This window comes from Echeneis naucrates, chromosome 22 (assembly GCF_900963305.1).
Source record: "Echeneis naucrates chromosome 22, fEcheNa1.1, whole genome shotgun sequence".
NCBI classification, from domain to species: domain Eukaryota; kingdom Metazoa; phylum Chordata; class Actinopteri; order Carangiformes; family Echeneidae; genus Echeneis; species Echeneis naucrates.
Window position 1 is genome coordinate 14,242,608 of NC_042532.1, and position 24,138 is coordinate 14,266,745.

The 24,138-nt window shown below is 39.6% G+C and overlaps 1 protein-coding gene across 1 annotated transcript in view; it reads right to left on the reverse strand.

Annotated features, from left to right (window-relative positions):
• The window catches only part of cdin1 (CDAN1 interacting nuclease 1), a 52,629-nt gene that overhangs the window by 24,890 nt on the left and 3,601 nt on the right, over positions 1-24,138 (reverse strand). Inside the window, exons 3-11 of the mRNA XM_029494126.1 lie at positions 17,867-17,912; positions 16,813-16,877; positions 15,904-15,964; positions 12,777-12,849; positions 5,545-5,624; positions 5,134-5,183; positions 3,184-3,251; positions 1,748-1,813; positions 1,386-1,491 (exon numbers count right to left, since the gene is read on the reverse strand). Of these exons, the coding sequence (XP_029349986.1) occupies positions 1,386-1,491; positions 1,748-1,813; positions 3,184-3,251; positions 5,134-5,183; positions 5,545-5,624; positions 12,777-12,849; positions 15,904-15,964; positions 16,813-16,877; positions 17,867-17,912 (615 nt within the window). The remainder of the gene's footprint in view (positions 1-1,385; positions 1,492-1,747; positions 1,814-3,183; positions 3,252-5,133; positions 5,184-5,544; positions 5,625-12,776; positions 12,850-15,903; positions 15,965-16,812; positions 16,878-17,866; positions 17,913-24,138) is intronic.

The following is a 24,138-nucleotide window of genomic DNA, read 5'->3' on the forward strand; positions in this document are numbered from 1 at the left end:
AGTGAGATATACTGGAAAAAAAAAATCATGTACATAAATCATTTCATATCTTATTAGTGATAGGTAGATTATTTTTATGTTGGGGAATTACACATAATAAACCACACTTGAAAATGCATGCATAATAAACAGCTTCTTTTTCTGTGTTGTGGTCTCAATAGATCCAGAAATTTGATCCTGATTTGGTTGTGGACATTCATCAGCAAAACAAAAACAGAGACAGAGGGCGAGCGTCCAGCTGTGCCTGTGGTCTGGAACCTCTAGCACCATGTCACAACATGTCAGCTGGCCGTCATGGCTGGCTGGGGCCGAGACCGTGGTGTGGCGAATGGAGGCAGTGGGGGCCACTTTTTGACCTGGTGAGTGGAACCTTGTACAGTGGGAGGCGGTGCATGTGAACACCATGTGTTATTGACTCCTACTTATCTCATTTTGTGCCCTCACACAAAATATGTTCATTTGTTTCAGGTTGAAATGAAGTCTATTTAACACGGAGTGATTTAGTGATAAGGGATAAATAATAATAATAATAATAATAATAATAATAATAATAATAATAATAATAATAATAATAATAATAATAATGATTATTATTATTATTATTATTATTATTATTATATATACACATGCAATTGTAACATTAATAGTGAAAGGCTGGATATCCAATGTACTCCTGGGCTGGGAAATTATGTGACATTTGTGGCCTTTAAATTGGATACTACCTCATGAATTACTACATAAAAAGGTGCACAACCTTATAACCTCCATCTATAAACCATGTATGCTCACAGTGGGATGAGAAGAAGGTCACATGTTTGCTCTTTGAGAGCAGATCATGCAAAGATAAAATGGATAAAAATTATATATCTTTTTCACTGATGCACACAGATACACATTTATTCATATGCACACATTGTGGCATGACCCTTTACCCCCAGGGTCACACCAAGAGGGCCTGTTCCTGTCCAGCGGTTCTCATGACAACAGATGCAAAGGATTAATTACCTATTTCCCAGTTTTCCTCTGAAAACAATATGTGTACTCAGGAAAACAATTGAGCTCACTGGCAAGCCATTCAAGCTCTAAAAGACTCCAATGACAGGGGTGGATATGGAAGTGATCTGATGTGCACATGTACCTTACGGAAGTCTGGGGTTAGTGTGGCCTATGCCAAGGAGGAAGTGGTTAGCGTTGTAAAACAGATATGAGTTGCATTCATAATACTTAAAAAAAAAAAAAAAAACTGATGTGGGAGAAGCGATAAACAATATGCAAGCTTGGAAAACAGTCTTTTCTCAACATTCTATGGTCAGTTCAGAAACAAATTAAGCAGAATGATTAAACTAATGATCAAAGCGGTATCAACAGGAAAAAAGAACACTCACCTGTTCCAGTAACTCCAGAATTGTTCGTTGAGGTAAGTGCGATGACTGTGATCGTCTCCGAACGAGGCTTTGCTCTCAATCCAGTGTATTATGTGTCCCTCCACGGCTTTTCATAAACAGAGAGAGACCAACACTCAGAAAACTGGTAGCCAAACTAGAGACCTATTAGGACTAATATCATTTTGTTTGTTTGTTTTTTTTTTGTTGCTTGTCCATCAAAATAAATAATCAATCAATCAATCAATGAAAGGCCTGGTATTGAAATGACAGTTTTGACAATTGCAAAATGGTATGGGACAAAAACGGGTTTAGTGAGCAGTTATTTCGGATCAAATAATGACGTTTAAAATATATATACTAACCAACTGGAACCTCCAGGATGATATCTGGTGTTTTGTCATAGCCCATAGCTCTCAGTTCGTTTTCATCTACAGGAGATAAAGGGCAGAAACTTAACATGACTGTTTGAAATAAGTTTTACTCTTCACTGAACAAGTTCTATTCTGCAATCAGCCTAGTGTATGATCATGAATCAAAGGCTGCTGACCTAACCACATTCGCCAAGGTGCTGGTAACAAAAGCCCCTCAATGTTAGCAAAGCAGATGAAATAACAGTAGAGGACAGCAAGCACAGTAAAACCATTAACTACATCTGCCACATATTCGCTTTCGTTGCACAAAGAATCGTAAAGCCCAGCTACAGAGCTGCTCTCCGGTTTGCAGTACTTTATAAAATATACAGCAAGAGGACAAGGTTGGCATTATAGCCTCTGTAAGCCTGACCCCTGTCTGCAAATGCTGCAGCCATTGTCCTTGACTTCTGGCGTGCTTCTGCCATTATCCCTACAACACCTGATTTCTCCATTAAATCTCAGGCTGACCAGGTCATTCAGTTCCAAAGGCCTGCCTCTTTGTCTCCAGCCAAGCTCAACTAATGGGGCATGGAAAGGAATTGAGGAGAGATGGAGGGTGGCGGTGTCAGTGATGGTGAGGAGGAAGCATCAGCCAAGGATGAAGAAATAGAACCAAGTGAGGTCAGTGAGGCGGCTAGGACCGTGCAGAGGGGCATCCTCGGCAGAAAACGTGTGTGCGGTAGGATGGAGACCTCTAATCCCTCCTACTGGGCTGTTGGCATTGTCATGTGGCTCTGATCACCTTTTTACATCACCTTTGATTAAAATTAATGGTCCATCCATGCTGTTGGGTAGCTTATTTCCAAACCATTTATCAGATGGGGGAGGTTGCCTCAGTGGCCCTCATGGCCCTCGAACTCTGACAGTTTTAGAACAGTCCTCTGTACAGCCCTGAAGAAAGGTCAGCACTTCAGGTCCAAATAAATGATATGGTCTTAATGACAGAGGGAATGACTGTTATTCTTCATCAGTCATCGGACCTGGGGATGGTGATGGGATGGTGATGATGAAATAAATGGGGGTCTTGTTGGAATAACACAATGTTGTTAGGAAAACACATAAACACAAAAATATGAAAACCCCACCCTTTGTTAGGAGCTTCTATAGATCTAGACATACTGTATGACAATACTCAACAGTAATCTGAGACAACCAAACAATCCAGCTAATGAAACAGTAAGAGCTACCTTTGAAGCTTTTATTCTTTAAATATTCATTGCGGGCCAGTGTCTACACATCCAGTGATATTTGATAACAGCTCTTTGGTTCAAATCAATAGGAGATAGCATTCACTGCATTAGTCCTACCCAGGTCATCCTTTACCTAGCACCACCACAGCCAATGTAACTTGAAGAATGCAATGAGATGGTCAAGAATTGGCTTACCTAGAAAGGATAGGTTCCTCTCCTTCAGTTTGTCACAGAGTAGCACCTCATGCTCTTGGCCAATAGCGCTGGGAGTAAAGTCAAGGATTTCTGCAGATGTACGGTACTGTTGTACAATAAAATATACAAAAAATCCAAGATTTTATTGTATTTATCACTTGATCAACTTGGTATTTTTTATTGTATTTAAGATTTTGAATGCAGGTGCACTTTTAATTGGAAATTTAAAAGTGTGCCTGCATTCACAATCTTACTAAAGAGAAAGTGCAGAAGCAGGGCATTCTTAGTATGAAGCAAGCAAATATACGTTATGGATAGCAGTTTCTTTAAAACAGTTACAGTAATATATAACTATTATCACAAATGCATGGTGCAGTGAAAATATTTAATCCTGTTTTCAATTTAAAGCAATGTATTTAAAACAGTTCAACCTGCGCTGGAAAAAGTAGATTTTATAAAGTTCTTCAAATTCATTAACTGACATACCTAACAGGTAAAAATATGTTTCTCACGGAATTGCAAGTAGTATGGATCAGAACCTGCAAAAATAACTAGCAACTAACAACTCAGGTACAGTACCTGTATGAGGCAACAACATAAATGCACAAATATGAGGTGATGCAAGCTCAATGTGCATGTGTATGCTGATATCAGATAAAGTCCAGAATCTATTGACTTAGTATGCAAAGTGGAAGCCACTTGTCTTCTTGTCCATGTACAGTGAGAGCACACTCAGACATTGGGTTGACCTTAATCTGCTTTCACAAAAAATCTCCCAAGTGCATTACGCAAATTAGGAAGACAAAACAAATGCCAATTTGGCTAAATGTACAGAGAGCCTGGACTGGTTGCTCCAGTCATTCCTCTAAAATCTTTAAAGAAAAATGCTTTTAGAATGGATGTCATTTTGCATTAGGGTACATGATGCCTCATGCCACAGAAAGGGTTGGTATCACACATGCATTACTTGCCTGCTCAAGAGAATGGGAGACAAGTTCTCAGCGTATTATACCAGCCTGAACAAGCACGAGTCACTTAAAATGGCTTGTAATTAATACATGTATCTTCTGCCTGTATTAGGAGCAATTCCTCTCATGTGTCGATAGAGCTCTTTAAAAGCATGTATTAGTGGGGCAGTTCCCATGAACTCTGTGTGGCAGAGTGACTGATTCTAAGTTGACAATGATGAGGAAGGCCAAAGAAAGGTAAAAGGGGGAGGTGGAAAGAGGGCAGGATGGGACAAGGTTCACTGGCTATTAACAGAGCAACCCAGCCCCAAAACACAGCAAAGCCTGGGCAGACACAGTACCATACAGACGTACACATGCCACTTATTCAAATAAGTCTCCTCCCCAGGAAATAGTTGGTGTTCTCCCCAGCTGCTTACCCCATAAATCGCCTGGACACCAATTTTGCCCCTGTAGTCAAGGCTATAGAGGAGGTATTTACAGCTGCAAAAAAGCAAGGGGTGTGTGTGTGTGTGTGTGTGTGTGTGTTTGTGTGTGGGGTGGGGGGGCATGTGCAATCAAAATTAATAATTCAACTTGGACTGATGAACACTCCTCGGTGCTGAACAGCATGAGAATGATCAGAACTAAAAACAGTGTGAACATAAGATGTCAAATCGTCTGGGTTAAATAAAATACCAAACAAAAGAGCACATCCACCACCATGAGGCTTATGAATGCTAATTTTTTTCCTTCAATAGAACATTGGGTCTGATCCACTGCATGCACATGGAGATGCATTTTAGATCAGTCCATCCTCTCCTCCTCCTCCTCTTTCCTCCATCACCTTCCAGCCCCTGTATCGGTGATAGTGGGATGGCAGGCAGAATGAAACACTTCCTCTGTGAAGCAGAACTTTTATGTCAGGTGAAGCCAGACACATCTCATCCCCTTCAATAGCTCCTCGTCAATTTCAGGCTTAAAATTTTATGGGATAGGATACTGTTTGATGCAGTCTACCAGCGGTCCATAACAGCAGTCATTTATTGTGCACTGAAAAAGAGGGGGAAGAAATATTATGGTGTGTGAAAAGGGTGGGTGGGTTGGTGGGGTGTTGGGGGGGGGGGAGGAAGCCCAAGCAGCGCTGGGAAAGGAGAAAACACAGGAGATACAGGCAGATTGGCAGGCACGACCGCCGGCTCTCACGTGACCTCATCAGCAAACATGAGCGACTGATGCTGTCTGTCAACCAGGTGCTAGATTTCAAAAGTCACTGTATATAAGCAATAGATTTGTTTCACAGAACTTTTTATGATCGTACACATTATAAATGAAGCAATTAAAACATACAAATCATTTCACAACAACCAAACGTGTAAATGATATTCACATATTTTTAATTTAAAACACTTACTTGGTATATGTTATTGGCCAAAATTTGGTCAGGAATCAATGATGGCTCCTTGAGCATGCTGCTGACAACTGTTTTTGAGGCTGAGAAGAAGAAAAGAGGGAAGAAAGGGAGAGAGACAAATGCAAAAAAAATAAAAATAAAATAAAATAATTATTCTAAAAATGCTAAAAATCTGAGTCTGTTTTGCCTTACCAATGTAAAAAAAAAAGAAAAGAAAAAGTCTAATTGCCGCAAAAGAAAACAATTAAAATATAGAGTCATGAGACAGATTTGACAGGCTGTAATTCACCATGCCACTGTTGGTGCAGTATTTTCACACTAGTCCATTAGATGGCTGCTCAGTGTCTATACAGATTTCTATAGATAAATGTTTCAGTCCAGAGCACATGAGCCCCATGTAGTTTATCTATGTTATGAACGCTGACTATTCTGCATCTCTCATCCCCATTCTTGCTCTACTAACATTATAAATCAGAAAGGAAAGCCTGCTGGATTGATTCTCTGCTTCTGCAACAGCAAAAAAAAAAAAAATCCTTAAATCATTTCTTAAAAAGATCTGGATTAAATGGATTGTATCATTGTGTGACGAAATGGTTGAGGCGCACCATTTTAGTGATATATATACACATGGTCCTGACAGACTTGTAGGCAATACAGACAATACAACGAATGTTTCTATTCACATCTCAGGCATGGATGGTGTGTACACCAACACTGCACTGAGATTCCCAAACTCATTTCGAAAAATGCACACTGTATGTAGATTGTAAATGCAGAACAGCTTCATTTGAAGATTATACAAATTGATTAATAGAGTGAATTAAAAACCCAAAATGAAAAAGTATCAATTTAAAAAAGGCCTGGTTGTACATTTACAATTGCTATCTGCTTCATTAGGCATCTGTTAAATTAATTCAATTAAGAGAGTGGCATTAAGAAAAACATTTAAAAACCCTTAAGACTATTCTTTTCCATTGTGTCTTCCCCTTTGCACTTCTGTCACAGGTGTTACTCCTTGAGAAAACTATCCTAAAGAGGACAAACAGTGCTGCGATTCCTCATCTACCTTATGATAAGAAAGACGGTGGCAGAAGAACAAAGCACATTCAGCACTCCCTCCTCTCTTTTTGTTCCTTCCTCTTTGTCTCCATCCTTCCCCAACACCTCTTTTTTTTTTTGGTGCTACCTCCTCTCTGTTTCAGTCTTTCCCAGCTACGGTACTCCCCCAGCCCACCCCATAACCCAGCACTCCCTCTTAGAGCTGCAAGGCACAGGGTTGTGCTTTATTTCTTTTGCTCATTTTTCTCTGAGATTGGTACCTTCACACGCAGATCCATACCATACTCCTGTGCGGTGCAGGCGGCAGTGAAGAAAGAGGGTTATATTTTCCCCTTGAGTTAGGACACCTCATGACAAATGATAATGGATAATCAATAAAGCGGGAAATATGAGGCAGCAAACTTTATGAAGCCAGGAGACATATTACTCCCCAACAACACTGGTTTCCCTTAACAAAGTCACTACTCGACTGTGCCTAATAATCTGAAGGAAAATCAAAGGACCCACAACCACATCAGCAATATTGGCAACTTATTCCACTTTAATGGCATTTTGATTGATTTTTTTTCCCTCTTCCTAATGGTCGTTTTATAGATTTGACGCTGCTTCTGCAAAACAGTAGTGTGTAATAAACCTCCCCGAAGGCAAACAGCAGCCATTAAAGCTCTTGTCTTACTAGCGCTCATAATTGGAGGTTGACCACCAACACATTTTGGTCTCTCACATAACACATACTTCCAGGACAAGACTTCTCTCTTGCTACTCGTCTCTCCAGCCCTTTGATACTTTTGGTCGATGGCAATAATAAGTGACAGACTCCCTTTACCCTGCTCTTTTTTGAGCAATGTGGTTAAAAATAGTCATAAAAAGGTGACCTTGGTGCTGACATTGTGGAATTTCAGCCAAGCATTGACCTGATGAAAATGGAGGGCCAGGCCACTAATAAATCAGGATGCTTTTAAAATGAGTTTAGCCTAATGCTCATTCATCACTGGCTGTAATGCCATTTGCAGGCCCAGGATTCGCTGCTGTGCACAAACACAGCAGTAAATAACAACAGCAGGGCCTTAGCATCCCTCGCATCGTTGCAGCCTCCAACATCAGCATACATTTATTAAAGACGCCCCCGCCTTGCACAGCAAGACTCCTCTATGACACCCTGAGCTCCTCTCTGCCACACACATACGCACACTCCGTGCTCTTTAAATACACACTCCGAAGGCGCACACAGACGCAAACATAAAACACGTGCAGGAAAATAAAAAGCATAATCTGAGGAACACCAGACACAGAGAACAAAGCCCTGCAGCACGACTTTGCACCTTGTAGACATTCACCAAATTTACTGTAATTGTCCCATGTTGGTATAAATTCTGACTAAGGTACCGTATCACATCGTCAACATCTGAACAGAAAGAACAGAGAAGAGGAGAATAATAGATGTGAAACGCTACACCTCCATTGGGATTTGCTAAAGAAAACAACCAGTGTAAACAAATCACAAACCTGTTTTCATATGCAATTCCAAAACAAGATAAAGTATATAAAGCAAGGTAACAGCAACATAACCTTGGCTTGATTTTTCATTGCTTACTTGTGTAATTTGTAACTTCTCTTCCTTTCTTGGGCAGGGTGAAAAAGTCATTATCTCAAACACACAAAAAAAAAAAAAAAATGTAGAGAAACCTCATTAAATAGCAACATTTGTTGAGGGAGGACCATAATAAACAGTAACGGATGACGATTGTTATTGCCCCTGACACTGATGAGCTCCTCTGCAAGTTTGTTTATTAATTAAAAAACCCACTTTTTTTCACCGGGTGGGGGCTGCTACCCATTTCCTCTATATGTCCCCCTTCCACCCACACTCCCCATGCACAAGCCATTGAGCTGTGGAGGGGCACTCGTTCATCAAACTTCATGGAGCAAGGGAGAGACAGGTCCTGATAATGTGCGCCGCTAAAGCTGATTTTCCATGATGAATCTCGGAGCATATAAATTGGCTAATATCTGAAAACATTTACAGATACTAGAGGAATTGACTACTTGTGGGACATGATGGATGAGGCTCTCCGACACTGGCCGACAGCTCTGCAAATCTCTGCGGCTGCCTAAAGCCCTCATTTGATTTTCCAATTTACTCCTTTTAAATTTATCCTCCCGTATTGAAAAAAAAAAAAAAAAACTGAAGATGGGAAACAGAGAGTGGGAGACGAGAGGAATAGGGGAAAAAATGTGTTTCTTTTTTTTTTTTTTTTTTTTAAAAGATATCTGTGCTGGTGTGTGCGTGCTAGTTGATGATATGAGGTGGTATCTCCTCTGCAGAAGGAGCCCAGTCCCTGAAGAGGTTACTGGGGCAGAACTGATCTGCTTGCACCTGATTCTCCCTGATAGTGGTGAGATGAGACTCTACATTTCTCTGTGTGTGTGTGTGTGTGTGTGTACGTGTAGCTGTAGTAATAGTAGATCTGGGGAGGCACTGGTATGAGGAGAGTCTTCCTAGGTCAGGCCATTAGAGTGTGGCAGAGGCTGACTGGAGCTTCTCTGCTGAAAAGGAGTAATTAGTATACTTGTCAAGTGAAGTGCTATGCTTCTGCTTACCTCCCTTGCACCCACCCCTTGCATGCATACAGAACTGCACAGTAACACTCATGCCTCCTTGCCTCCTCACTCCCTCCCTTCTTGCTAATGAACAGCCCCTGTTCTCATTATTTGAGAAAAAGGCTGCCTATATACACCAGCTCCATCACAGTGGAGAGGTGAGGGTGTGAGAAGAGGAACACTTGAAGACAAGAGAGGAGGAACCATAACAATCATAGCGGATACTAAGTTTTAACTGGATAGAACGTAATACAATATCAGTTATCAACACTTCTGATCTGCAAAACACTGAAGCCATTATGAATTCTGTCAAAGAACCACAGGATCATAGAAGACACTAACATTCTCACAGCGTTAACATCAAACGCGGGACATTTATAACCTTGCGTACAAGGCTTCTGTAAAGGAATGTGACAATAAATCTTAAAGGCGGTCGAATCACATAGTTACAAAACATGGAGCAGCAATCTAATCTGGAGCTGGGCCTTGGGAAAATGGAAAAGGTCAAATAGCTAGCAAAATTGCCTCCTCAAAAAAGTATGTCTAAATCTAGAGGCACATCAACTCCTGTCAAAGGAGGAATAGAGAAAAAGATGAAGAGATAGCAGGAAGGGGAAAAGGAAGAGCAGGAGCTCCCCCAATGTCCCTGTTAGTGACTTCTCATAGGTGGAGATGGAATGACAACTTGTTTTTTACAATGTAATTTTGCCATTTACAGAACTGTAGGGCACATCGTGTGTACATGTGGCGCAGCTTTAATCCATTTTATGATACCTTCCGCTATCAAATATCATTTGTGGCAACCAAAATATTTAACAAGATTTTTTTTTTTGAGTAAACCAAGTACATCACTTTTTATCAATTTAGCAATTATCTTGGTTGCTGGCTAAATTGCATTTCATTGTCATAAGTTTAATTTTAAACAATCATTTAAAAGTAATTTGTTGAGATCATCAGTAAAAATCAGCAACAAAAAGAAAAAACAAACCATTGCTTGTTACAGCCTTTTTAAATGCAAAGGTTTTTCCCCCATATATAATTTTGAATCAAATCACTTAAAATGGTAATGAGAGTTTCAATTAAAGTGATTTTTTTTATCATCACATATACTTTAAAAGAGATATTACATAAATTTAGATGAAATTATTATGTCCATAAACTTTAATTTTAAGTCAAAGAAATTATTTTGTTATGTATTTATCACTTGGCCGTTGGGTCAGTGATTTATAATTTATACTGACAATGACAGAATATTTAAACTCTATATATATATATATATATACAGTAAGTAGTGTATATAAAAAAAGGGCACATGACCTTTCCTCCTCTACTACCCGGTTTGTTTTCAAGAGACAAGGAACATTATGGATGTTGATATTATATTCAATATGTGATAAAACTGCTTTGAATGTATTGATTTATTTACAAGCGCCACCAGATAGTCTTTCATTCTGCTTGACTGATGCTCTCGCCAATACTTTTGCTGCAAGGAGAGGGGGAGGCAGCTTGTTGTTGGTTTTGTCATGTAGAGGTGTGGTGGCGGTGGTGGTGTGCGAATCTACTGGAAGGGAGGGAGGGGAGTTTGGGGGGGTGGGGGGCACGCTACAACAAGCGAGCAAAACAAAACAAGGAAGGGACAGAAAACAATTTAAAACTCTGTATTGATCCAGCACTAGTGATTGTACATATATTCCACAGTCCCAAAGGCCCCATTCCTGTGTCTCTTAAATGCAAAGGGAGAAAGAAGGGGAATAAAAAAACGATGGTGCTGGGCAAAGTCAAGCCACTCACCCAGTTGGGGGTAATGTCCCTTATATAGAAGTCTATTGATCTTTGCTTTGTGCCTGCCTTCCCTCCCCCAGGAGTCTGACAAAAAACACACAAATACGAACATATGCACACTGGAGTACACTCTGGAGCTGGTAGGGGAGGCATGACGGATATGCCTGCCAATAGCACTGAACCAACCTGTTAGCTAATTGCCAGCAAAGACAATTATCCTTGCATTGTTTCATAATGGAAACACATTAATGGAGTCTAATATACACACTGGGAGATTGGACGATCTGACCGTGCAGCCTATGTGCACGGCAATTCATTTGCAAAGGCCAAGCAGGTCATGGGGAGATTGCAGTGAAGCTCTTTCAAAACAGAAGTCACCCTCATAGCCAGTGACTTTACAGCTGGCAACATAGGAAGAGTAGAGTATAATGACATCTTCATCTGAGAATATTTCATATTCTTATAGCTGGTCACATCCAAACCATTTTACCAGAGTAAAATTTAAGTGAATTTTAATCTGATCTAAATTGAGGGGTTTTGTCACAGTATGTGTCCGCAGTTGGATTGATACAAATCTCAGATTATCCTGTAAAAGCCATTAAGAGTCTGTGAAATCACTTTCTACAACAAGAACGAGGATCACGACATTACTCACTAGCCTGCAAACGCGGGGATGCTGCATGGTTACAACACTGTTTTGAAATTAAACAACAATCATCCAGGAAGTTTCATCTGCTACAAATCTATTCAGAGCAATAATAAAGCATGTTTTCACTGTATGGAGATGTTGGGGACACAGTGTGCTATTATCTGAGACAGAATGCTTCTCCTGGATGGATGCCCTGTTCTACAAGCTGCTCAGACTAGTATTTTGACTGGCAGTGGATAACGGTGGGTCCAAAGCAATCACATCTTTGACTTTGACAAATGGCTGTGCTATGGCGAAGTTGAAAATAACACACATCCACTTTAATCTCTTTCTTGATTAAATTGGAAGCACGTCTTTTTGACATCATGCGATTCACTCTCAAAGCAGTGACTACTGCACAGACACACACATCCAATACTCAGGATATACCTATTGAAATGATAGGGAACCATCACTGTTTTATATTGGGAATCCATACAGGAAAAACAGAATGAAAAAAGGGAATTAACAAGAATCACATGTAGAAAGGTGCAACTGAAAATATGGCAATTTGAGTGCCAAATTTTATTTAATAAATTTCCGGCTATGACAGAAAAAACCTGCAAATCAGAAAGGAAACAATTTCTGGACATTGTCTTGACAAGTTTAACAAAAATATTTGCATCTGGAATTTTGTTCTGGCACAGCCTGTCCATCAACAGTATCTAGAAATTGTTTGCTTTTTCTGCCACACTTCTCCTCCAGTCAATTTCCTCAGCACAGCCCAGTAGGGACAGAGGAAGAGAAGGGGATGAGGGAAGAAGGTAAGAAGTAGATGGATGCATTGGGAGATGAAGGAGGGTGAGGGGAGAAATCCAGAGCGTTATAAATAACACTGATGAGGTGAGCTAGCATTGATCCACACTGCAGTTGAGAGGTGGGTGGTCCTCCCACTGCTTAATTGCCAGTCATGTGCCCTGGGATGCAGCAACTACTAAATGTGGTCTGTCTCTCATTAGGCTTGGACAGGCTGAAAATACAGCAGCAAGAACTGGAATTGGGGCTCAAACAGAAAGAGATTCAAAAGACAAAGTGCTACAATTAAGACTGATGGTGGGATGATAGAAAGCACAAAGTGGGGAAATGGGAAAGTGTTACTCACGCATTCCACCCTCCAGGTCCTGAAGAAACCTGTCCAGGATGATACGAGCCATCAGTGCAGGAGACAGATCCACCTTTACATACATTGAAAACAAAAAAAAGAAACAAAACAAAACAAAAACAAAAAGAAAAAGAAAATTAGCCTTAATAAAAAACAGGGTATAGCATCAATGGGGACTTAATACAGCTTCAAAACATAGCTGTAGTGGAATTGTTATTCCTCTCTGGAGAGCGGCACCATTTACACACCATTAGACTAAATCTCACGTATCTAGCTCGAAGTGCTGACATATTTAAAAAGAGCCAAAGAATATGGCACTAAAATTACAGCCAGTCTAACTTTGGCTGATGTCACATAGATAATGATTGTAATGATATTATTACATTTTCAAACCTTGACCCAACTTTTGACAATCCCTGGCAAATTGGTCTTTGAAAGCCTTGCTTTGCAATAACCTTTCCCACAGCAACAAGAGATCGCTTATTATGCAGCCAAGCTGAAGTGCCTTTAACTCTGTCAAACGGAAGACTGTAGTCTCTCATCTTGTATATGAAAAAAAGCAGCACCCACCATGCCCAGGCTAGAGACAATGGAGAAGCTTTAATCATAGAATCATCACCATGGCAAAACTGCAAGAAGCAACAGGACATACCGGAGGGACTGTAGGAATGCAGTCCTTAATGGGAAGAATAGCACCTATGGCTGCAACACTCTTTGAACACAACGACACCTTCAGAGGTGTGCAGTGTTTTTGGTTTGAGTTCAGGGAGAAGCCCTGACAGGTAAGGGAACTCTAATCACTGAAGTTGTATACCTGACCACATTCCTGTCACAATGTCTTCCCATTCATTAAAAAGCTATTTTAAGTGCAACATTATATGACAATTAATTTATGAGCAGAAACCATAAACTGTATGGAAGCATTTACAAACTTTAAAGATAAACAGCAAATTTTAGAAGTGAAATTGGAGCAAAATTAATCTTAGCTTTGCATTTGACCCTTAGAATATAACAATATACATGCTGCAAAGACACACTGAGTCATTCACTATTACAGTAAATTTTGCAGCATCTTCAGTAAGGAGGGAATTAATTGCTTGAAGACTTTGCCATTCCCAGCCAGCTTGTTATGAAACACAACGTACACGCAAAGATCATTTTCTTCTCTTGTTAGCATAATTGGAGACCAAAAGTGAATTTGCCCATAGCCTGTAGTGAGAATGTTGTGTTTCATCTCTTCTCTGATGCCTCTTGGTAAAACTGGGAGCAGAGAAGTGTCTGTCTAAACAATGTCTTTTTACCCGTAGTAGTATTTGTTAACATCTCCATAATATTGCACTAAGAAGCTTATAAAAAAAAAAAAAGGCCAAACATGTCTATAATAATTAAGGGGTGAGCTTATAGCTTCATTAAGACTTCAGAAAACATTTCAGACTTTGTAGCTTGCAGCTAACTCTTTGCTCTCCCTATGGCTCCACATTTTTTCTCCCTGTCTTTTCTTTTTTCAGTCCCTTCCACTTTGTGCTCATTGGCCTGCTCTCCATTCACACCTTTGGAAAATAGGAGACCATCAGATTCCTGGTACCCTGCATCGGCTGACACATGAAAAATGGCAACATTACCAATGCTGGCCCAGGCTGAATAAGGACCACCTGATTAGTTCAGGCACTTGGGTCTCCCTAATTTTCATATTAATCATGAGTCCATCTCCATTCTTAAGTCAGACTGCAGCACTTCATGAGTTTAACATGTGACTAAGAGTCACTGAGCTCTGTTGAAAATAATTAGTGTTTAGTAAAACTCTGGTTTTATTATCCAAATACAGCAAAACTGCACCTGTATATTTAAATAACCTTTAAATAAAAAAAATGTTTAAAGCAAACACAAAACAGCAAATGTTGAGCTTGAAAACCTCATTTATGGATTTTGTCTGGGGGCAAAAAAGGGAAATCTATGAATAGTTTTCATCATTGTTAATCATTTTCCTCTGTTGGAGATATATTATCTCATAAAGGGATGAAACTACATCAATTAGCGATCTGGGAGACCATGGGTGCTTGGTTTAAATGTTAAGTAGCATATTAAAATGACAGTTAAATGGTTCATAGACAGTTATCTCTGAGCTGAATTTAACCCTTTGGAGAAAAAAAAATCATGTGTCAATTAAATGGAGAATGAATAATGGCAGTGAGCTTTGAGGTGCCACTGATGCATATGAACGAGTCTTATTTTAGAAGAAGAAAGCCTCAAATCTCCCTGCTGTCGTACACACCAATAAAAATTTTAATGTACATTTAAATGTTTTAAAAAGGTTACACAGCCCATTCTAACATTCAGAATTAGCGGAAAAGTAAAAGAGAAACAATGTATTCAAATGACACATAAATTAAAAATGCAAGAATTTTAGTCATTATGTAAAATCCAGTGATAATATAAAATATATTTGATCAATTTTATAGCAATTCAGCTAATTCGTCTCCACTGAGTAAGAACTGTTGATTGATTATTGGGCACGACACTAATGGAAATGATAATTTACTGACTCTAGTTAGCCCTGAGTAGATTTTTCATTAATGCGAAATGCAGAAACTTGGTCATGTGAATAATTTAAATGCATAAAGTATCAGGCTATTTTACACGTGCACAAACACCCAATAGTTACTATTTGAAGTTCATAGTACTTATTATCTTAGATTAAGTTCACATATAATCATATGTATACTCACAATAGCTAGTATACCTAGTGCAAGTTGCACACTGACCATTAAAAATAAACAATTGATGAAGTGATGAAGAGAGGCATTAACCAATGACCCTCTCCTCACCTGTCGGCAGTTTGCAGCAACTCTGCCTGAACGGCAATTTGGAAAATTACATAATAAAACACAAAAAAGTATTTTCACATCTGCTTAATGGAGGTGAGAGCTAATTACATCAAATAATTGATAATGAAGCAGACTATTTTACCAATTTTGATAATGACTAACAGACGATGGGAGAAAAAAAAATCCCAAAACTGCAGCCTTCTATCTATCAATTTATAGAAATAAGTAGGGATCAATGAGGAACGTTTTTTCTTTTTAAAGGTTTATAAAAATGGCATATAAAAAAAAGGTTATGCTATTACCTCATTGGCCAACTCCAGCAGAACAGGAGCAGTGGGATGTGCCTTGGCTTCACTTAGATACCTTCATTATAACAAAGAACAACAACAGCAGTGAAAAAACACATGGCCCACAAAGGCAGACAGAAGGGTAGAGGGGACTAGACCAGGCTAGCCAAGACATGCTAATGTCCCTGATGACTTTGCCCTAGGTGGCATATGGCAGGCTTGGTGCGGTTAAAAAAGCACTGCTTGAAGGGCTTCAAATTTCCTTGAAGCCAGACAAGCATATGATAGTTAGTTAACCCCTGCCGCCAAAAGAAGCCTTTTTTCCCTCGCCAGCTAAAACTGCAGCTCCCCTCAGATCTTAGCCAGATCATCTCTGAGGTTTTGCTGTTGTAACTGGATTAGAAGTGCATTATCCAGACTTGTTTTCCCCTGAACAATGGCCTAATAAGCTAGATAAAGGCTAATTGCAATATGCAAAGAACCCCCCCCCCCCCCCCCCACAGTCTGTTTTCCTTTTTTTCTTTTTTTTTTATATATCCATATTCATTGAATTACAGATAATCGTCCCATCTTAAGCTTGTGCAAGGCAAATGCCTAATGGCTGGTTATTTATTTATTTTTCATTCACTTTGACATGGAGAACAGAGCTTTAGTTTAGCAGGTGCAAGTGGAGGTCTGGAATGAATCCTGAGGGTGGTGATTTGTTTGGAGGAGATTATATCTGTCATGGTGGCCCACCTAATCTCATGTGACTTTGGCAAGTCCCTTGCACAGACAAAGAGGACATAGAAGAGTGGGAGACTCAAAAAAAACAACAAAAAAAACCCCCCAAAACAAAACAGTGATCAAGACAAAACGAAGATAAACATAGTATAGTAAATAGAAGGGAGAAGAATAGAAATACAACACAGAGTACTGTAATACCTTTGATAGTGGCTCTCAATAACATCCGGTGCATGGTGTCTTGAGATTGTTCTTTTAATTCGTTTCTGTCACAAAGATCACAGATGTTATATGAGTAATAATAAAAACTATAATAATAATGATAAAGCAACAAAAACTACAGACATGGACGATTTTCATACAGTAGTTATAGGAGAGCAAAGCATTGCATATTTCCAGCCTTGTTCAGACTTGCCTCCACCTTCATGTTCTATTGTATAGAAACAAGTGTGAGGGATCTTGGGTCAGTAATTTAATTTCAATAAGTTTGCTGGGGGTCAAAGTGTGCCAAGGCCACCTTGTTCAGAACCCCCGTCCCCCTCTACCCCCTTCACTTAAACCATGTATTCATTTCCCCCTTTTCCATCAAGCAATGACCCTATTCCACATTCCATACCCTGACATTTCCATGCAATTCAATTGCAATCTTTGCTGAGAGGTAGGAGGACAGGGTATAAAAGAGGAAGAGCATTGGTTAAAAAACAACTTATTTAAAAACTACTACACACAAAAAAATGTAATTCCGCAGAGACAGGCAGTGTGACTGACACCTGTCAGGGGGATGATAAATGACTCCATTTTCTGCCTGTGCTGCCTTCTGCCACTGGCGGCAGCGGCCATTTATCATCATCCGCTGTCAGCCGTGGAAAGCAGCAGTGACAGTGCGAGTCAGCAAACATTTAGCACACGCAGCCGCACTACACGGGGAAATTATTATTGTCAGAATAATAATGGTTTAGCATAATTTATTACAGGTCCACCAAATAAGCAGGGGCTAGATGTTATTAGACAGATGGATGGGAAGGCTTGGCAGACATCCACTGAGGCTCAGGCAGGCAAGGGCTCTCAACGTGAACGTGGGGAGGAGGGGTGGTGTTACGGGGAGAGGATGGGGGGGTGAAATAAACGGGGATATGGTGGGGGGGCATCCTCCAAACCAATCAGAGAGCTGGCAGTTCAATTACAAAGAAATAAAGGGACATTCATCATTCAATTAGGCACCTGTCAAGGCTCACAAAGGAAGAAAACTTCTAACCTGGTACTCCAGGGAGAAGATGCTCAGAAGAGTGGACTGCGAGTGACTGGAACAAATAAAAGAAGGACAAAGTTAATTACCAGAGTGCATTGCACAGAGACAAAGGGAAAGGGGGAGCTTCAAAGCTGGGGCCAGCTGCCCTGTAATCTAAAAGAACATGAAAACAAGTGTGGCAAAGTTGTTCCAGATGAACACCTCTGACAAAGGATTCCTGCCACGATGGCATGGGGGTGTTAGAAAGGGGGAGGTTGCGTGTGGTATGAGAGATGAGAAAAATATAGCCTGTTTTTTTTTTTTTTTTTTTTTTCCCCTTTCACTCATTCATATACACTATCATCTTCTCTCCCCTTTCCCACTTGGAAGACTGCTGAAAACTAAATTGTTCTTAATTGAAGTGCAGTTTCTGCTGTTATAACCCTAAATAAAAGGAAAGAACACATGGCCAAATTCAACATGGAAACACTGAAGGGAACTGAAGGACAGTCATGGCCATAACTGATAAGGTTAAGGTGTATTTGCTGAGGGAAGCACTGCGCTCACCACCAATTCCACTCCCCAGATTGGTATGTGTTGGGGTTTTGTTTTGGGTTTTTTTTTTCAATGGAGATGGCTGCTATGAGTGTCTGCATTTGTTTGCCTGAGTGTTGTAGCAATGCACACAGAAGAAAGTTTTCCTGCTTCACTTCCACTGCTGGGCTGGCATATGGGCCGTTCGGGAGCCCTCCCACTGCAACTGATGGGCTTTGAAAATGGAAACTTTCACTGCAGGAAGCTGGGACTCCCAGGAGTCGGTCAATTCCATGGCTTGCCATAAGCTACATTCATCTCCAGCTCCAGTCAATGTCAAACACCTGGCAGAGAGGCAAACCTGGAAAACAGGCAGCTCCGACAGGGACTCACAACCCCCTCGATATCCCTCCCCAATCCCCACATCATCCTGTGAGTTGAAGATACTTCAAGTGGTGACAGAAATTATTCTAATTGGCTGGCTGGTTCACACCTCCACCCCTGTGTGTGTGTGTATATATATATATATACATACAGTATGTACACACAAACTGCTCTGTAATGGTCTCTAGTGCCGCTGTGTCTCCATGTACTGAGAGCAGTACACTTGATTGTTAAATTTAATGGACTTTTCTTTACAAGTCACCTGAGAATGGTATGTAAATACTGACAAGAAGCCAATACTTCCAATCTACATTGAAATATTGAGTCCACATAGGCTTTCAACATCAATCACTATAAAGCATGAAATAACCATGTGATATGTAAACAAAACCGGAGGAACCTCAAGCAATGATTTGTGTCTGCAGGCTCAGCCTGTGACCATATCTTCATGAAAGCACTGGAATAGTTCAGCACTTTTTAATGACTTACACCACCAAAGACGTCATCTTGGGTTATCCAGACACCAGATTTAAAACAGTTTTACTGCTCCGGCTGGAGAACAGCTAATTCTCAAATATTCAAACTCTCAAGGGCTCTCAACCCATCACACAGATGAGTCTCATCAACTACAAAGTTACAGTCACTGAGGAGAAGGAACAAATGTTTGATGTGAAGGTGGGGAGGGCTTTCAGAAAAAAAAAAAACACTGCCACCTCAGCATTAATTTATAATGATGCTTGGGGACGAAGGGGCCACTGCAATTAAGTGGACCATTAAATGGTCAACTGTCAACATGTGGACACTTAAGAGAAGAAAAAAATGTCTTCCACACTTCAACCTTGCACCTGAGTATTTCAACAACATTACAGGCTTATTGTTGGCATGGGACCATCACGATCCCCCTGTTGGAACAGACATCTGCTAGACTTTAAATGGATTACTCTATATAATGAGCATGATTATTGCCTAATTGCTAAATCTATACCCTGTTAACTTTAAAGGGACGTAAACTGCTCTTAATATCTGAAAAAACATATCTGTTTCAACAACCCTAAAAACTTTGGGGACTTTTGTTTGTTTTTCTTTGTGGAGATACGGAAGATTGTGAGATTTTGAAAAAGGAACTGAGAGCAATGCAAAGAGATAAGTGCAGATACCTGGATCTAAACCAAGAGTTGTCTGCATTTTATGGAGTCTGTCAAGTTTTACACTGGGCTCATATTGTATAATGCTCCTTTTTCCATTTGACAGACATTAATAGTAAGTTATTGCTGACTTAACATTAATGTATATCCAACCTGTGCTCTCTTGGGCACAGTATGCTCACTTCATGCTAAAATATGGAGCCAAGTGCAGTGTTACAATGGGGATCTGATCTGCCTGCTGAACAGTAGCATTACATTTTCACTGTAATATATCCACCTCCTTAAATCATGATACCAGCGTCTGAAGAATTCAATCTTGGCTCACTGGTTATAAAAACACAGTGATAAAAAAAACATGATTACAAAACTGGATCCATCCATCTGTCGTTTTCAGCCAGAAACAAAGCCAATGATTAGTACTTTATCCATTTATGTGCAGATGATTACAGCAGGAACAGATTTAGTTTCTGTGCTAACTGCTTTATTATGTTATGTAATATGGCAAAGTTGAAAGTAAAAAAAAAAAAAAAAACAAAACAAAACAACCTAACTACAAGGTTTGATTTTCAACCCTTAAAAAAAAAAAAAAAAAAATCACATTACTGCAGTTGTCAATTGGTTATGAGTGAGTGATCCAAGAGATAATGTAATGAACGAGGTTGGAAAGATATGAACTATCTGTGCAATTAATTAATTTTTACTGCGCTGCCAAGGCGTCCAGGTAAACAACTGAGTTCATCAATCATTGTCCTACTTACTTAAACTACTTAGTTGCATTTTGTGATTCAGTGATGCGTACCCATTTGGGTTCAGTCCAGGGTTCAGATATTAAAAATTATTGCAGCAAACAAAGATTCCATTTTCATAAAAAAATAGTCTTTTGAGACTTCAACACATCCTTACATTGACCTTTATGTGAGAAGAAAAAAAAAAATAATATTTCCCCTCTTGGATATAATTTAGAACATGGGGAAACAGAAGGCTGGGAGACAGGAGACTGGTTAGGGAATCATTCACTCTCAACCTAATTACCCTTCCTTACAACATAAGACAGAGCATTAATATGCACTGGCACCCAAAATAGTAAAGCAGCAGATTAAATTAAAAACAATTAGGGAATTTCACTTTGTCACTGAGCTGGTATGCCTGTCTGGTCAGCGCTTTAGGCTCTATTAAGCTAGGCTATCCACTAGCTATTGATCTGACAAATTCAAGTTTGAGTGTTGAATTGCGTTATCCCCTTGTGCATTCAGAGCGTAACAGTGGTTTAAGCTTGTAGGAGGGGGAAAAAACAAAAAACCAAAAAGCATAGAAATTCCCATCAGCTAATTAATAGGATATAGGATAAATTCAAGCTATCAATTATATTCAGAATCTTCCTATTTACAAATAATTAATTATAAACAATAGCTGTAATTTAGCTAATGAAAGCCACCTGGCTAATGGCATTGGCATCATATGCTGTGACAGTGCTTAGCATTTGGTCGATCTGCATGCAGAGAGTGTTGCATGGTGTGACTCTTCAGGGCATGGAGACGGCTAATTGAGGCATAGCACATATTTTTACTAATGGCAATGAAGCTATTTAGAGAAGAGACTGACATGGATGAAATGATTCACTCTTGAAAACTACACAGAATCACCGCCTTGTTTTAATATCTCATTCTGGCTATACCTATTATCACTATAATTATTAGCTGATACCTATCTAACATATTTAGTATTTTTAATCTCAGCTCGGTTCGTTCAAAAAAGACTGCTGACAATAATGTGTTAAGCATTTACTTTCCTATAGATCAATATTTTATAAAGTGAAAAACAGCTGAATGTGGGTTAAACACTCTGGATATGCAAATGCTGCTAATTACACATGCTGATAGGCAAAATGCTAACATCTGTTTCTCAGCTATGCCTACCATCAGCAGCAGCAAAACAAATGCGTAGAAAAAGTAGCTTTATGTGTTAATGTATAAATATGATATATTTTGACAAGAGATAGAAACAAACACAAATCTCAGTGTCATGCAGCTTCAAACAAATACTTGCTCAATGAGCACACGTGTTTACAGTTCAAATTAGTTAAAATTTTTTCCCTGCAAAACAGCAGTAAAAACTGCCTTGAATAAAGCTTTAGAAATGTTTTATTATTATCACTTTCATCAGGAACTTTTTAAAGGTAAACTCTCACAAATAAGCAGTTTGGTGATAAATCTTTTATATACCTGAAGATCTCTTTGGCAAAAGTAAAACTCTGATTGCATTTGACTACATTTACTGAGAGTGACCAAATCCACCATCTCTCTGTGGAGGGGCATAGAAAACCTAAGAAGCCTGGGGGAAATTGAGCACAGAAATGGCTTTAGCAGAAGCACGACAGGGTATCTCACTGCCTACTATTGTCCTAATAGATGAATAATATTACCCCCACACTGCCCCCTTCACTATTACAATCTTTAAAATTTCTGTCTTTTGAGGTGCCTGAGATGTCAGAACTGTTATATAAAAGGCAACAAAAAGAGCAGGAAAGATCCCACAATCACCAACCTAATTGTGATTCTTCCTGAAAGCCTCGGATCCTCAAGACGAAACTTGGTATAATTATTATGGTGTGTTGCCATTGTTATAGTGTAATTATTATTCTTGTTTCTGCAGCTTCTCAAAGAAAATTGAAAATGAGGTTCATGTTATCCGTCAAGTGGTGAGAGTCCACTGGTCTGGCAAAAAAACACATTACACTGACCAATTGCCTACTCCCCGAAGCGTGGCTGGAGAACTTGTACCATTCTGCACAATTTGTTTCATTCTTCTCTTGCAATTGATCCCAGTTTGCAAAGAGAACCTAAGGCAAGAAACACCACCATAGCCGGCCAGCTACACCACACTACTATATGCTATTTCTTTTTTGTGTGTGTAGCTTCCAGGATTGACGGACGATACAGATGCTACATCCAGAAAAGCAAACAGTATGTCGATCATACATGCAATAGCTTATATTCCTGTTTCAAATATTTCCAACAACTAATTCAAACATCTTACTCTGTCTAGTGATCCAATAATCACAGTTTTTAACCTTCAAAATAATGGTCCTTGGAATCACTCGAAGCCACACCTTACTTGAGCAATGGGCTGCTTACCTCAGTGTTTTTAGCCCAATGAGGCGAGAAGACTTTACAATCTATAGAGTATGCTTGGACAACGTCCCTACAATATGAGGAGGAAGTAGTCATTCCTGTGCCTCCTAATCAAGTAATTGATTGCATCTATTATTCATGAACTCCTTATCCTGACATAAAGTTGTAAACTCAGCACAGTTTCTCCTCTTTCTACATCTCTCCTCTCTGCTTACACTTCATTCATCCTTTCACCCTTTCAATGCTCATCTAACCACATAAAGCTGTGGAATTAGTTTGCCAGTCTCTCAGCCTTTAAGGGTTGCACCCCTAAGCCCCAAACTGCCAGTTTGTATTTTGTTCAATGTGAGCAGCCAGAAGTGCGAGGCTGTGCACTGGGGGCCGTCAGGGTTGCCCCCACAGGCTCTGAACTAGATCAGTCTGGGTAATGTCATTGCCACTTCGAGGCTATAAAATAGCTGTGGAACTCTACCTTCATGTGATCTACAACTGTGCAACTCAGTTGATTCTACAGAGACAACAGTTAATTTTTAAATCAATCCAACTGCCATCTAAGGCACATGGACTTTTTTGAAACTTTGATGTGAGAAGACTTAAGTAATGGTTTTTGTTTTGCTTTTTCTTTTTCCTGAAAATGAGTGGGAATTTTCAGACGAGAAAGCAATCAGCAGCTAGCAACTGCAGCTAGAAAACTTTGGGCTGATATATTTTCTGATCTGCAAAAACTTTTTCTGATTAGCTTATAGTTCCTCTGCTCTGCTCTGTGAAAGACAGACTGATATAAAGGAATATTAAGAGATAAAAAAAAGTGTCATGCTTTTTTTGTTGAATTAATCAAATATTAAGTTAAACTAAGCATATAGAGCCTGGTAGTTAATGCATTGTGCCTGTTACCAAAGGTTTAAGCAGTGTGTTAAAAAAAAAAAAAAAAAGAGGGATAAACACTACAGCCACAATAAATAATCAATGAGCAACTCCCAAAGCTTTCTCCTGGCCCGGGATATTACCATCAAAAACAAAGTGTCTGTAGCCAAGAAATCACCATATCAATGGCACATGCCACAACAACCATGCCCCGCGCTTTCCTTCCAAAGATCATGCTAGA